We start from the raw sequence: 14,627 nt of genomic DNA, 5'->3' as shown, positions 1-14,627 counted from the left end.
TTTGGATTAGAGTGTCATAGATTAAATATAATGCATGTAAACCAATCACCCTGTACGTTATAATTCTTTAAAAAATTGATTGTAATTTTTTTTCAAATATCATCGACGCAGAGTTATGTCAATGTCATATATACACCGGGTATTTTGGAAATAAAATTCAATTGAAAATGTAAAAAGTCAAAAATACTTTTTATTAATAACAAAATTACACAAATCGAACATTATCGTTATTTGTCAGTTTAAAGCTTTATTGACAACGCATCGTATGCATTTAGAACACTAAAGGCACTCACAGTATTACATAGTATTACAAAGGGCACTTACGTGATAATATCAAGGAATGGTGTACATGTCACAAATATTAATCAACTTAAAACTATATCAATTTGAGCCGCAAAATTTGAGACATTCGTTTCAGCCGTAGGAAGTGCACGGCTGAACATAGGCTTCCCCGTTGATTTTTAATAGAGGACCCGTTAGAAGCGGCCTGATTTAAGCGTCTTTCGTCGACCTTAAAAACGCCCTCTGATCTTCCCATTTTATATACACTTAATTTAACTTTGTAAAGTCAACACTGGCACAATATAAAAGTTAACGATCTAACAAACTTAAAATTAAACGAAAAAAGAATTGATTACAGTTTAAAAAACGCGATTTGTCCCTTGTTCAATAAATCATATATTTATTTAATCATGTATTTAATTTCCCTCTATATATTTCTGTATTGTGCAAATTTATACATACGAGTAGAGTTCATGACCAATTTTGCGTACGTACGTTCACTATGCCAATTTTGTTCTTATAAAATTAAATTTATTTCATTTAAACATCTTTTAGAGAGAAAATTTAAACGTGAATTATTTGTATTGTACATAAAAATTCGTACAATGTATCTCTCTATAACAAAAAAAAACTAATATACCCAGTTACAGCAGAAACAGTACGACCTTATGTGAGTGATAGTATAGATAATATAGGCGAAAAATGGTTCATATCCATACTGAATAGTTTCCGTTGCGTATGTAAGAGTTAATAAAGACATTCCGATACATACTTACAAGATATATATGTACATACAAAGGTGTATATGCCTCGGAAATATATAATTTATTATTTTATATGCTATATGCTAGCGAATGACTATACAATGATTATTCGTACAGACAAAGTTACAATATTTTAATATATCTTAACAATTTATATAATAAAAACAAATGGTTGATGTTGAGCTTTCGAATAAAGAGTTGAAATCTCATTGATAGACCAAACAGAGGTCTGTAACTTCACGGAGTCACAATCAAATAGAACATTTAATGTAACTGCCGAGATATCTAGATGGAGCCCACAAGGTTAAAATTCTTCTGAATCACCTTAAACCAAGTGAAGCTGTCTCTGACAAATGCAAACAGCTGTTGTCAATGACAAATAGTGATTAGTTATACGTGTAAAGGCTGTGTGTGAATGTATAGTTGGTTTTTCAGCAAAAAGCTCTATAGCTGTTACGCCTATTTTTAACCACGTTATATATAGTGACTCTGAAACTATTAGAATGCGATATGCTAATAACAAATTTATTACTTCTGAAACTACTGATATTTGGAGATAAAATCTGCATTCAATCCTTTCAAGCTTTTACACCTATAACAAATCACACTGTATAATTAAAATCATGTATGAATATGGGCATGTAATGTTGTGCGACAGTATTCGCTAGGAGTGGTTATGTTCCAAGAATGACCTGACGATGACGCTGTTGTGTGTGGTAATGCTGGCCTTGCAACCGAGCTGGATCCGCTTGCTGCAGGTCCAGCGTATCTTTTTCTTGTAGCACTCGTGCTTGATGAACTTGTGGTTGTCCACGTGCACCACCACGTGGCCGCGGTTTGAGAGCCCGAAGCGAACTGAAAGCGAAAGGCACAGTTAGACCTTGGCTACTCAAATACCTTTATAACTAATCTACGGAGAAGAGACGGCCAGAAACTCAGCAAGTTTTTTTTAAACGTAATGTAACAATGAATTTACATATTTAATCATTTCGGCTGTGTCTGCAACATGTTGATAATTGCTTGTTAAAAAACATTTTTTAAACTAATAAACCTATTTAGTAGTAATAATACATTTAATTATTTGTATATACTTGTTTTTGTTAATTTAACTGAATATTTATAAAGTTTATCTTTGTTTATTATATCTAAGTTAAGTTTTTATTAATAGTGACTTTGTTGTTATTAATAAAATATTTTTATATGGCTCTGTGCACACTTACTATTTTTCGGCGGTTCCAATATATTTCGTGTTTTATTGTACCGATAAACAAAGAAATAATTTCTTAGCTATAGTGTTACCGAAACCACTGAGAGGAACAAAAGAGCATGACCTCGGCCGCCGCTTGCGTATTCTAAAAGCGCGGTATAGCAGTAACGGTAGCTTAATATTCCGATAACAAAGTATGCAGCTATCCGAGACTACTGTCACTTGGCTTTGCTATCCAAACGAGGTTTAAGCCAAGTGCCACCTGCGCCCTGCCACCTTAAACTCACAAAATCTGTAAACTGCAATACAACAATAGATCTTCTTCTAGTGTGCTTTTTTAAATAAATATATAAACTATTTATAACTACAAGGTGTATTTAATTACGTTATAAAATTTATTAAATAGCGTATCATTTTACTGACATGTCATATGCAGATGTCAATGTATGCATTACAATCGCCTAATGCTGTTATATTTACGATGATAAAAAAGTATTTCATGACGTAATGAATGTATATATACGATTTTTTAAAATCTATGACTTTTATGACTTCTATTGAAATAAAATAATTGTTTATATTGTTATTAAATAATAGAAATATTATACTGTTTCATTTTTGAACAATTCAGTAATTTGTTATCTTAATTCTTACGTTTAATCGTTAAGTGTAAAGGACAATGTAAAATCAACGCTACGCCTAACAACACAGCACCGTCTATTTTACATTGAACATTTAAATGTTTTAGATTTAGATTATGTTATAACTTTGATTATGATTTTAACAAGTACAAATGTTTTAGTGGGCCTGATGGGTGCGGGTATCGAGTGCTTCGCGTCGTACTGCCTCAGCAAACAAGGCAAGATGGGCATCAACGTCGGAGGCTACCGGTTTAGATTCAACGGATGCGCAAGGAACGGGAAGATTCGTTGGCGTTGCTCTCGTGGCCCTTGGTGCAAGGCAGCTCTTCACACATACAGGGGTCGCATTGTTTATATTCAGAGCACACATAACTGCGGACCCAAGCCTCCAGTCGTGTGAAGACCCCACGCATTCAAACTCTTTTAATATCTAACATGGATTTACTGCGACAATATTTTTATATGTTCTTAAATAAAAATTACGATTTTTCTCGACTTTTCGTATCCCCGCAGTTTCTCGTTTACCTCTTGTACAAACAAATCGTTTAATACTCTGATATTTTGTGTTATCAATAATATTAGATTTAAGAGTAATTTATTAATAGCAAATTCAAAGAATTTGCACGAATAATAAATTGAATAGTACAAAATGCAATCTTAATGAATTCAAAATATTGTAAATATATCCTATGTGTTATTGTAGTATTATATGTCGATGTATAAGAACCGAAAGTTTTAAATTTGAAATTATTGATTGTAATTACACCGTCCCGCATACAACCCAATGCACGAATATATAGTAAAAGAAAAAAAATGAAATAAAAACTGTATTACCTCATAGATGTATCGGTTCCAATTGCCAGTGGTAAGTTTTTTAGCTATTTATATAAAAGGAAATGTGCTCATTTGAATGTAATAAATGTGTCGTGTGAAAGTAAATTGATATTAAAACATGTTCATGAAATACGTTTGCTGTAAATAGCAAGTGCGACTATCATCTACCCTTTCCCTAGGACAACTGAACAGTAAAGAAATAATTTATTTTTGTTTCAAATATTTATTAATTTATTTTAAAATAGTTTAAAATGGTTATTAAAAATGTAAATTTTTGTATCGTTATCTATTATTTTTACGGGAGGTCGTCTAACTTTTGCGACGTAATATTTTCACAGGGGGTTACTTTACTGTATCAGTCACTGATATTGTAATGTGGTATGACAAGGAGAGTTTAATATAGTGGAATTTCAGGTAACGTATTTCATGAACGGCCCCAGAAACCTATTTTGTTAAATTGCGATTAATAATAATAATCGGTAAATTAATTTAAAAAAGTTAATTCTAAATTCAAACTTTTTTAGTTTATGAACCAAATATCTTCAGCAATAGTTGTTGTAATGAGCACAACACCGTTCTAGGATCAGATACAGGGTCTTTAGACATTTATAAGCATCTCAGATTCATATAACGATACGATCACAATAAATAGAATAACTTTGTATTTTTATGCTATTTATTTGAGAGTAAACATTAGTGTAAGATTTAGAATGAATTGCAATAAATTATCTTTAATTCATATTTTATAAACTTAGATGTTTAATATAAAAACCTGACATATTTTTTTTACGGAATCAGGCGTTACCTTGCGGAAGTCCATCCTAAGTAAGAAAAGGACCAAAATTTAGCCACTTCCGCACATGCAGTGGTAGCACTCTGTGTTTGGCACTAATCGGTGTAACATAACTCCTGAAAATGCCCCGTGGAGGGGTGAAACACGTGTTGAGTAATTTGATGGTGGCGGTTGTGTGATTCGCATTGTTTGCCGCATACGCATTTATCAGCGGGCTGGCGGGGGGTACACTTTGTTGCACGACTACCACTGCATGTGCGGAAGTGGCTAAATATTGGCCCTTTTCTTACTTAACCTGACATACATTAAAATGATGTAAAATCTGTGAATTGGGCGATATATACATACATGGACTCATAATAAGTTTTAATTGCCAAACATAGAAATCTCCACTATCATTATATAAATAATTGTACACTCAATGAAATTTAGCGCAAACAAACAATTATTTTAACTTATTTACATTTTAAATCTATATGAAATGCTGTATAGAATAAGAATATAGTACACATAAGTGAATTGTAGTTTTAATAAATGTATATGTTGTATTAATTATATAGTATATGTTAAGAACGTGACGAATTTTCGGTTATACTAATAAAATAAATACTCTGTATTATTAACGTCATCTTGGAACATACTCTATATACGATATATGTAAACATGAGAATGGATTAGTTGACTGTCAAACAGTAAGGCAATAACTTGAAGAGACATGATTACGTGATTTAACTTCCAGTTATACTGACAATAACTTTTAATATGTTCAGTTACATAAAACAAATATGATGTAATATCAATGTATAAAAAATATTATTTTCTAACTAAAAATATTTATACGTACAGACAGTACGTATAAATGTTTAATAAATTTTTGATTACTGCCCGAAACTATACTACCTCTGAGCGTTACTGCCAATAGAATAACTAAAAATAAATAGATTAGTCTATTAAAGAATAAAACATATTATTGATGTGTGAAAATCATGGCAGTCTATAAAACATGCGCGATTTTTTGTAAAAAAAAATAATAATCCCGTGTAAAATTATTTATTTGTATTTTTCCGTGAGCCGGACGCAAGTGTTAAATGTTTTACAATATTAAAAAATAAAAAGCGAAAGTCATTTTGTCATTTCTATAATTTAATATCTGCTAAAAATTAATTATTTTTGATTAGATACGTCTACATTTGAGCCCGGCTAACGATAAAATACCTATTTATTTAATCTGTGAAACATATCAATCATATTAAATTTCTTGGATATAAAAATTTTGTTATATCAAGAATATTGACATAAAGTATTGAACAATGCATAAAAATTAATTTGAATATGGTTGTGTGTTTAATATTTAAGTTACCTGCATCACACAAGTGATAGATGTTATTTGCCAAATTACTGATAGGGGATAAGAAATTTATCTTTTGATGTGTAATTTGATGTTGGTAAAAGAATAAAACTAGTCATAATCGTTTTAACTTGTTTTATTGCACCCAAATCTAATGCGTACGTAAAATATTTAAAATGAACTAAACAACTCGAATGGATATAATGCTATTTTCACATGTACTTACCTTTGAATAACTCAACCGTTTATGAAGACATTGTTTTTGCTACTCACCACACACTAATCTGATTAGTAGTATACAGGTGATTAGTTTTAACACTTTTAAAGGGGTGAATGTATAGCTAAGTTGAGAGCAAAAAGCTTTAAAGTTATTTTCAAAAATTTTGACAGGTAAATAACTTCTAGCAATACAAAGTCTGCGGGGACAGATAGCAAACAATAATCAATTTTAATATGAAGTAATATAAATTTTGAAAACACTATTTCACCTTATTACCAAAACATTAATTATTTATTTCTGAAACTATTGATTTTTAAATAGAGAATATCATACATTATTTGACAGCAAATGAGCTATATATTAACCCCTTTAAAGCCTTTATATGAATTTCCAACCTTCCTTTATATTAAGTATAGTGACAAAACTAATAAGGATAGCATCATGTCTATGAATTTACCCCTTTAAACCTTTTCCACCTATAACCAATCACTCTGTATACAATATTTACAAAAAATAAATAGAGATCACGGTAGTTTCTTGAGATTATGAATACATTATATTATGTATAGAAAAGTATAAAAGGTCTATATATGCAATTAAACAAAAAAATTTTGAAGAGACAAATTGTAGGTGGCTTGAAACATTAAAAGAAAAGGTTTGCACAACAAAACTGACAACTTTGCATTTTATTAAACTAATTTGTACAAAAAATATAAACAAGCCAATGATTCTTCATTGTAAATCACAGATAGTAACCAAAGTAATCTGACATATAATATATGAAATACCTCAAAGTGAAAAATTTTAAAATCATACAATTATCATTAGCTATTATATTTTGTAATTTTAATTTCAAAAACCTTAAATATACAGGTACCCAAAGGTAACCACAAACAAAATATCAAAGAAAGGAAGTAATAAAAGACATTTAGTTACCTAAATTTATTAATAATTTAGAAAACATATCTACAGCATAATCTGTTTAGGTTATAGACACGGAAATATACAATTTGCCAGTTCATTGTTTCTTATACAAGAACTTTAAGATAAGAAGAACCTTATATAAACTTAACTATTCAAATTTCGTTATTGATTTAAAAACTGTTGAACATTATCATAATTTAAGCTGTATGATGTCCACTTCTGGACATAAGTCTCTATCTAAGATTTGAAATAACAAAATTGGCAAATGACTTTAACAAATTACTGCATTTGTCAGCCTGTGGTCTCAACTTCAGAACAGTTGATCATATACACAAAGATATTAAAATCAAATAAAGAACATTTTATTAAAGTAAAATAAATTGCCCAACTCCCTGCATCCCGCGGCCCAATTTAAAATAAAACATCTTTAGCTTCATTATATCAAGAATCTTAGTTAACATCAACCCCGTCATAGTCAGTGCCGGTGATGATTTGATCTCCAGATATCACCCCATGCTCCGTCTTCAAATGTTCCAATATGCATGTGACACTTCTCTCCATATCTTCGAACTTCATGCACTTGTACTGGCATATCTTGCAAGAGTAGAAATCATCCTCGATGCTTTCGAAGACTTTCCACACCCAGCCGTTGTCATCTGAAGACAAATGATTTATTAAGTCGAAGTTCCCAGAGAAGGTCACACCGTCCCTTAAGGGAATCTGGGGCATATGAAGCTGATAAAAGTGTCAAGAGTCAGATGGGGGCATTATTAAATACCTCTTATTTTCTTAAAAAACCTTTTAATCATTGAAAAGGTTTAACATTTTAATAGGATAAAATAATTGATATTGGTCAAAACAGACATTGGCAAGTCTAAGTGAGAGAGTATTGATTTTCCAAAAAAATTATCTATTTTAATTAAAGAGAAATTAAAATCGGTTTTCTTCAATAAAGGTGGAGGGGTGTTAAAAAACTAGAGTAGTAGCCAAATGCATATGGTATTTAGTATATACATATATATATCCAAGAGCTACATGAAAGAACTGGACTGTTGGTTAAATTACTTATACTTATCAAAAGGTAATAATATCATTTCACAAGACTAAAAATGAACTTATCATGCCACTTTCGCATAATAATATGAATTACATTCCTGTTAGTAATTGTTTCAAAACTACTTGAACTTCAAAGATATATTAAAAAAGAAGAGGTTGCAAAATAATAAAAAAAATATCAAAACTCTTTCAAATTAATATTCTACTACCTCAAGCTAAATCAATAGTAGGCCTATCTGTTTTTGGCATCATATAGCAAATCATTACAAATTGTTCCACTAATGTTTATTCAATTATAGATATACAATAAATCCAAGTTTTATCGGTATTATAACTGTATTAAGCACAAGTTGAAAGATATTATATAGTATTTTTTTTAAAAGTTCAAACTTTAGTTTATTGCTTAACCCTTTCACGACCACGGGGACGCCGGTGTCCCAAGCAAAAATCATGGATTAATTAAATATTTACGTAACCATTGTAAATTATTTTTTTGTTTTAATATTTCTGAAAGTACCTTTTTATTATTTTTTACTGGCAATATAGGATAACTAACACCGTTTATTGTCTATCGTCATCGGAACGATAGAGTTCTTTTGGCGCGAATGATCTGCTGTTTGGAATAAAAAATTGATATTGTAAAAGTGCTTTTCAAGTTTTTACAGTGTCAAATTATCATTACCTGTAAAGTAAATTGTTATTCTAAATATTCAGTAGTAATGTATTTATGTTGTAATCTGTGATAAATCGTTATAAAGATTATGGGACACGGATGTCCCTGTCGGCGTAAAGGGATACTTTTTATACGGAATTTCTTAACTTTTGGCCTGGTGATATACCAAAATACTATCATTTTCTTATTCATATTTTTCTCAGAATATGTTTCGTAAGGGACTTGGAGTTTTTGAACTCCGAAAAAATAAAATTCTTCAAATTTTTGTGGGTGACAATAGCGATGAGGAAGATGACTTAGTGCTTGATGACGAAGACCAAAGACTTCTAGTACAGGATGATGACCAAGGGGTATTTGATGTCGAGGTTGAATAAACGACGACTCTTCAACGGCAAGAATCACCTGAACCTTTAACGTCTCAAAAAAACAATCCATCTAATCACTAACCAATCATCTAACAACAGGAATTGTTTCGCCGAGTACCACAAATAACTTGCCCTATTATATTTATATTATTCATAAACAAGTAAAAAAAGTACACTAAGTAACAAATGTACATTATTTTCAACAAAACAGACTTACCAATAAGTAAACCAAAATTTAGAGTTTAAGTAGAAAGTAATCTTTAGCGACCATAGGGACATATTTGTCCCATAAATTTCCAAAAAATATGTAAAACTTTTTTGAATTTTTAGTATAAATTATGTTTTTAGGATGCCTATTAATTCATTACATCTAGCTAAATTGATTAAATAAGGTACCGTAACCTTATGGTCCTGAAAGGGTTAAACCTAACCCAAAACTTAAATGATAAGTACTAACTTTACATAATAACTTTAGGCTGATATGCAATAAAAATATATAAAAATAATTTTAAAAAGTCCTAACATCTAACACTCACAAATTTAGATTAATATTTGTATAATTTGATATAAATGGTTTTATTCATTCATTCAATAAATAAAAATATTCTTAGAAAATTTTAAAGCCTATAATGTACATCGTCCATTATTTTAAGGACAGTTAGTATTATAGTAAATAGCAGACAATTTCAACAAAAATTTGGTTAGTAAGATTGATGAGAAAGTGTCAAATTTTCAAGAGTTGATCATGTCAAAAATATATGGTTGGCAATTGAAGATATGTTCAAATTTTTCTTTCAATGTTTAATGTTTCACCTAATAGTACAAAAATTAGAAATAAACCTACCTCCTGTCTTGTGGTGTATCATCTTCAGATGACGGTTCATGTTGCCCGTAGCATTGCCACCATGACAAATGTTTCGACTGCAAAGCTTGCATTGTGCTAATGTACTTGAGATTCTATTGAAATATGACCAGATCCAACTGCGTCTTTGCTTCTGACTTAAACTCTCTGCAAAGATGAAAACTTTAAAGCACAAACACAATTAAATTATAGGTGATACAGTTTCTTTAAACCATAAAATGATTGTAAGGAGCAAAGTAATTAACTTAAAAGGTAAATATTAGTTTGTACTTTGCACCGCATTTGCAAGGTTTCTTTGGACATTCACAAAGATTGCTTTAATCATGTGGTCACTGTACACATTCTGTAGAAATTTTTGAATACCTGAATTTTACTATCAAAATTAGTTGTGACCTTATGTGTATCATATAATGTAATAATCAGTATTAATGAAACTTCTTCAAATAACTAAGGTACTTAATAGGTGCCTTTTCCATTCAATGCCTTTTTTTAATTCATTTATCTCATCACTGTAACAACTTGAATAGTCTAGTACCTCAATCTTAAGTAATGGATATAAGCCCATCTGTTTTTGACACAGAATGACAACACATTTTATGAATTACTCCAAATTACAATTATGTGATGTTTTAAAATCAACCCAATGATAAGTTTAAAAGAAGAAAATAACATTTTTAACCTTTAAATATTTTTTTTACTTATTGATAAATATGACAGCAATATAAAGTTTAACTTGAAGTTACTCACCAAATGCATCATCCAGGTCTTTATCAATCACTTTAAGCTCTTCAATCTTTACATTGTATGGATTGTCAGCCTCAAAATTTACATCTCCTTGATCAGGAACTCTTTTTCTCTCTATCTCTGATTTGTAAACACTAGGATGCCTTGTACGGACATGCCGATTCATATTGTTAGTATTACAACCCTTGATTGACAGCACAACACTGCACAAGTTACAGCGGTATATAATATTGCTTAATTTCTTAAAGTATTTCCACACCCAACTGCGTCTTCGGTTTTCTGCCGCTAAAAGTAAATTAAAGTTGATTTATACATTATTATCATATACATATTAAAGAAAAGTATACATAATAATTATATTAAACCTCATTAAAATAACCTTTAAGTATCATGGAACAATTCAAAGAACAATATAATGAAAATGAAAAAGTGTGACAACTTTCACTGTGTCAAGGTTTTGTGATCACTTTGCCTGCCAAAAGTAAGTTCAGTAAGCTGCTTACTTTAATGTTAACAACAAAATATTAATTGTACTTACTGCAGTCCCGCGTCTTTTTCCTTGGTATCAAAAGAAACTGCAAATCCACAGGGCTCTCCTCTTCCTCCTTCTTAGAAACTGTCTTGGCTATCTCATCTGTAGCTGCTTCGCAAACCTCACCCAATATCACAGGCTGTGTTTTGGGATCACCATCATCTTTCAGCATATTTAAGTGTAGAAATTCAATATGAAATCCGACAGATGCATCCGCACTAGCTTTGTGTAGTTCATACACTTCCTTGTGAACAGTTTTTAGATGTTCAAGCAACTCTAGAGACTTTTCATCTGCAGCTACTATGGCTTCACACACATTGCATTTGTGTTTCTGGTCATCAAGTTTAACATAGTATATTGAAACCCACTCTGGCAAGACATCGTCTGTAATTTATTATAAATTAGTATTTGTCATTAAAAAAATGAATAACTACAAGTAAACAATAAATCATTTTGTTAATTAATATTTTTGTAGTAGTTACTATAACTTCATAAAAATAAATATTGATATTTCAATAGTTGAACAATATGTAAGTAAAAATCAAACCAAAATATGTTCAACTACCGACACCTCATCATAGAAAAATATTCTATATTTTAGAAATAAAACTCAGTTATTTATTTAAAGCTTTTAATTATCAAAAAAATTAAAAACTGTTAATTTACATAAACCTTTATTACATCACAAAAATCAAATCTTTTTTTTACATTCTTTATCATAATTTTTCAGTCTAATCACTACACATTGAATTTCCTATATTAAATATATTTGACAAATTAAAATTTATTACAAATTATAACAAAAATTAAGATTATTGCTTTTGCAACATCTACACTTAATATTAAAATGTAAAATGACCGCTTTAAAATTATTCATGCTTACAATAAACACAAGTTATCAGTTATTTATAACAAAGGAATAATACTGGATTCATTAAGGAAAATACATGTTATTATTTTTCCATGATAACAATTAACCGTCACAACAAAGAATCCACTTATTCAAGGGCCATCAGAAAACATTGGTTTTTTGTGATTATGGAAGTCTCTCACAACTTCAACTCCATAAGTTTGCATGTTAATAATCGATATGCAACCAGTTTTCTGCCTGTAAGAACAACACCACTGCTCCGCGCCACACTGCAACCTACTTTTGAACACATATGTATATCCCTTGAACAAAATGTGATGGCCTTTTTTCGTAGGCACACATTGAACAAGATCGTCGCCTGAAATTGTTAAGAATAATTAATGGTCTTTATTAACAACAATTTCTTTAAGCGTTTATGCTCAAAAACAAATAGTTTTTCCCGTTTTTGTTATTGTCCAACCAAAATTCTACAGACCAAAATCATGCAAGTTTTGAACTTTGTAAATTTAAAAGGATTATAAAACAATTAGCAAACAATGAAATTAGCAACAATTTGCAAAAAAACACATCTAAATCAATATAAATCGGGGAAATAGAAGCACGAACTATGACGCACCAAAGCTGTCAACTGTCAAACTGACGTTATGTTATTATTGCGTTTCGCTACGAAATTTGATAAAACCGTTATTTCGACACATTTTTTTGTATAAAATGTTTATTAATTTTCTATAAAGTTCGTTATTGATTATTTTTGTTTTACCTCCTCTGTTACAATAACAAACGTGATATTTAGGAACTTCATATTTTTAAGACCATAATAATTTTTAACAACAAGTAAAGACAAGCAAGTCATTTTTACTGTGTATGGCATAACTTACAACATATATGTTTGTAACTCATCAAAAATCTCTGAAGCACAATTGCGCTATTATAAAATACTAGTATATTACATCGCCATCATTACTGTGTCACGGCATAAATATATAACCCGCTGATAATTACCTATACGGCTTTTAGTACCAGTGTCAGATTTTTGTATAAATTTTTTGTATTAAAAACTCTTGAGGTTAAGTTTTATTGTACAAAATAAACATTTGAAATATACAAACATATTTATTATAAATTTTCGTGGACGGTAAGTCAGTGACCCATTTCAGTTTCGTCAATGAATGTTAGTATAAATTTATATCAAAAATAAAATTTTAAGAACATAGAAAATACGTGTTAATTAATCAACGTTTTTATTCTAATTAATCTATTATTCTTTATAACATCTAGGTTCACGAACTCTACATTTTTTTTTACAATTTTCATTACTTTTATTTTGACGGTCAGAAGCTTTAGGGCGTGAACCCATAGCATGGTTGTGTTCACCATATACCTTAATAATTCTATCATCAAGCGTATGAAAGGCGGCTCTACACCCCATGCCAGCATACTGACAGCCCCATCTCGTTTTTTCACGTGTAGTTTTCTGTTTTATAAAAGTGTATAATCCTATTTTTATAATAGGATTTCCTCTTTTGGATACACTAAATAAGGGTCCTGAAACAAGCAAACAAAAAGGTTATAGAGGAAAAGACGAGAAATGTAATTCATAATAGTTTACATGTATTGAAACTAGATGGCAATAGTTGTAACTTTTGATATATAACGTGTTTTAAAAGGTTAATTAGTGTAAAGACTGAGCCGACAGATCATCATTCGTGATCTATTTAATTTAGATCAATTAAGATTGTTTCTTAAAATATAAATTTGATTTTTTTGGATACATAAATAAATTATTTTTAAATTTGAAATTCAAATTTTATTTTATACATTATGTATATAAAAAGATATTATTTCAATATGTGCGTTGATTAGTGACACGCGTAATTATGAAATATCTACAAACAAATTTAGCAGAAAACCTTGTATTTTGTAAACAATAATTTTTTTTAAGAGAAATATACATTTCAATCTGAAGAAAAATGGAAATTAAATTAAAAATATGTTTAAAATTACTAGATTTTTTATAGTTATTTAGTTTTGCTTTATCAGTACTAATTGCACTAAAAATTATTCCTAGTAGAGTATCTTACTAATTCAGTACACAACCATATATACAAAAATATGAATATGGTTAAAAAAGAAACAAACGATAAATCATATTGTTTATTACGCATATTTAACTTGTCGTCTTTATTTTTATTGACACAATCTGTAATCAATTGAATTTTGTAATAAGTACAATATAAATTAACTTCTAATATTTTTTTTAAATCAAGTATATCGTTAAAAATTGAAGCTTCTCATTTTTAAGTATTTTCCCGTCTCGTCTGCAACTAAAACGGGAGCTGGATGATCGTGGTCGTTGACCTCTGAGACTATCTCAGTACCGTATAGCTTTAGAGTTGCGCGACAGTTGCGTTGGCTTCGTGAGGAACAATACCAGCGGTCCTGTCCTTTTTCAGCTTTACAAGAATTCGTTTTCCAATACGTATATCCTTTGTAGAAGAGAAGCTTGGCACC

General features: G+C 30.0%; 1 protein-coding gene across 1 annotated transcript in view; it reads right to left on the bottom strand.

Annotated features, from left to right (window-relative positions):
* Positions 1-7,307: 7,307 nt before the first annotated feature.
* Positions 7,308-14,627, bottom strand: part of LOC137923218 (uncharacterized) — a 421,389-nt gene continuing 414,069 nt past the window's right edge. The window contains exons 5-8 of the mRNA XM_068766405.1: positions 11,252-11,629; positions 10,717-10,998; positions 9,952-10,116; positions 7,308-7,669 (exon numbers count right to left, since the gene is read on the bottom strand). Coding sequence (XP_068622506.1) covers positions 7,464-7,669; positions 9,952-10,116; positions 10,717-10,998; positions 11,252-11,629 — 1,031 coding nt within the window. The 3' untranslated portion in view covers positions 7,308-7,463. The remainder of the gene's footprint in view (positions 7,670-9,951; positions 10,117-10,716; positions 10,999-11,251; positions 11,630-14,627) is intronic.

This window comes from Battus philenor, unplaced genomic scaffold (genome assembly GCF_028537555.1).
Source record: "Battus philenor isolate CCGP_79_NKW_IND1 unplaced genomic scaffold, ilBatPhil1.0.hap1 SCAF_10, whole genome shotgun sequence".
Taxonomy (NCBI): Eukaryota; Metazoa; Arthropoda; class Insecta; order Lepidoptera; family Papilionidae; genus Battus; species Battus philenor.
Note: the sequence above shows the minus strand (reverse complement) of the source record. Positions and strands in the feature narration are given on the sequence as shown.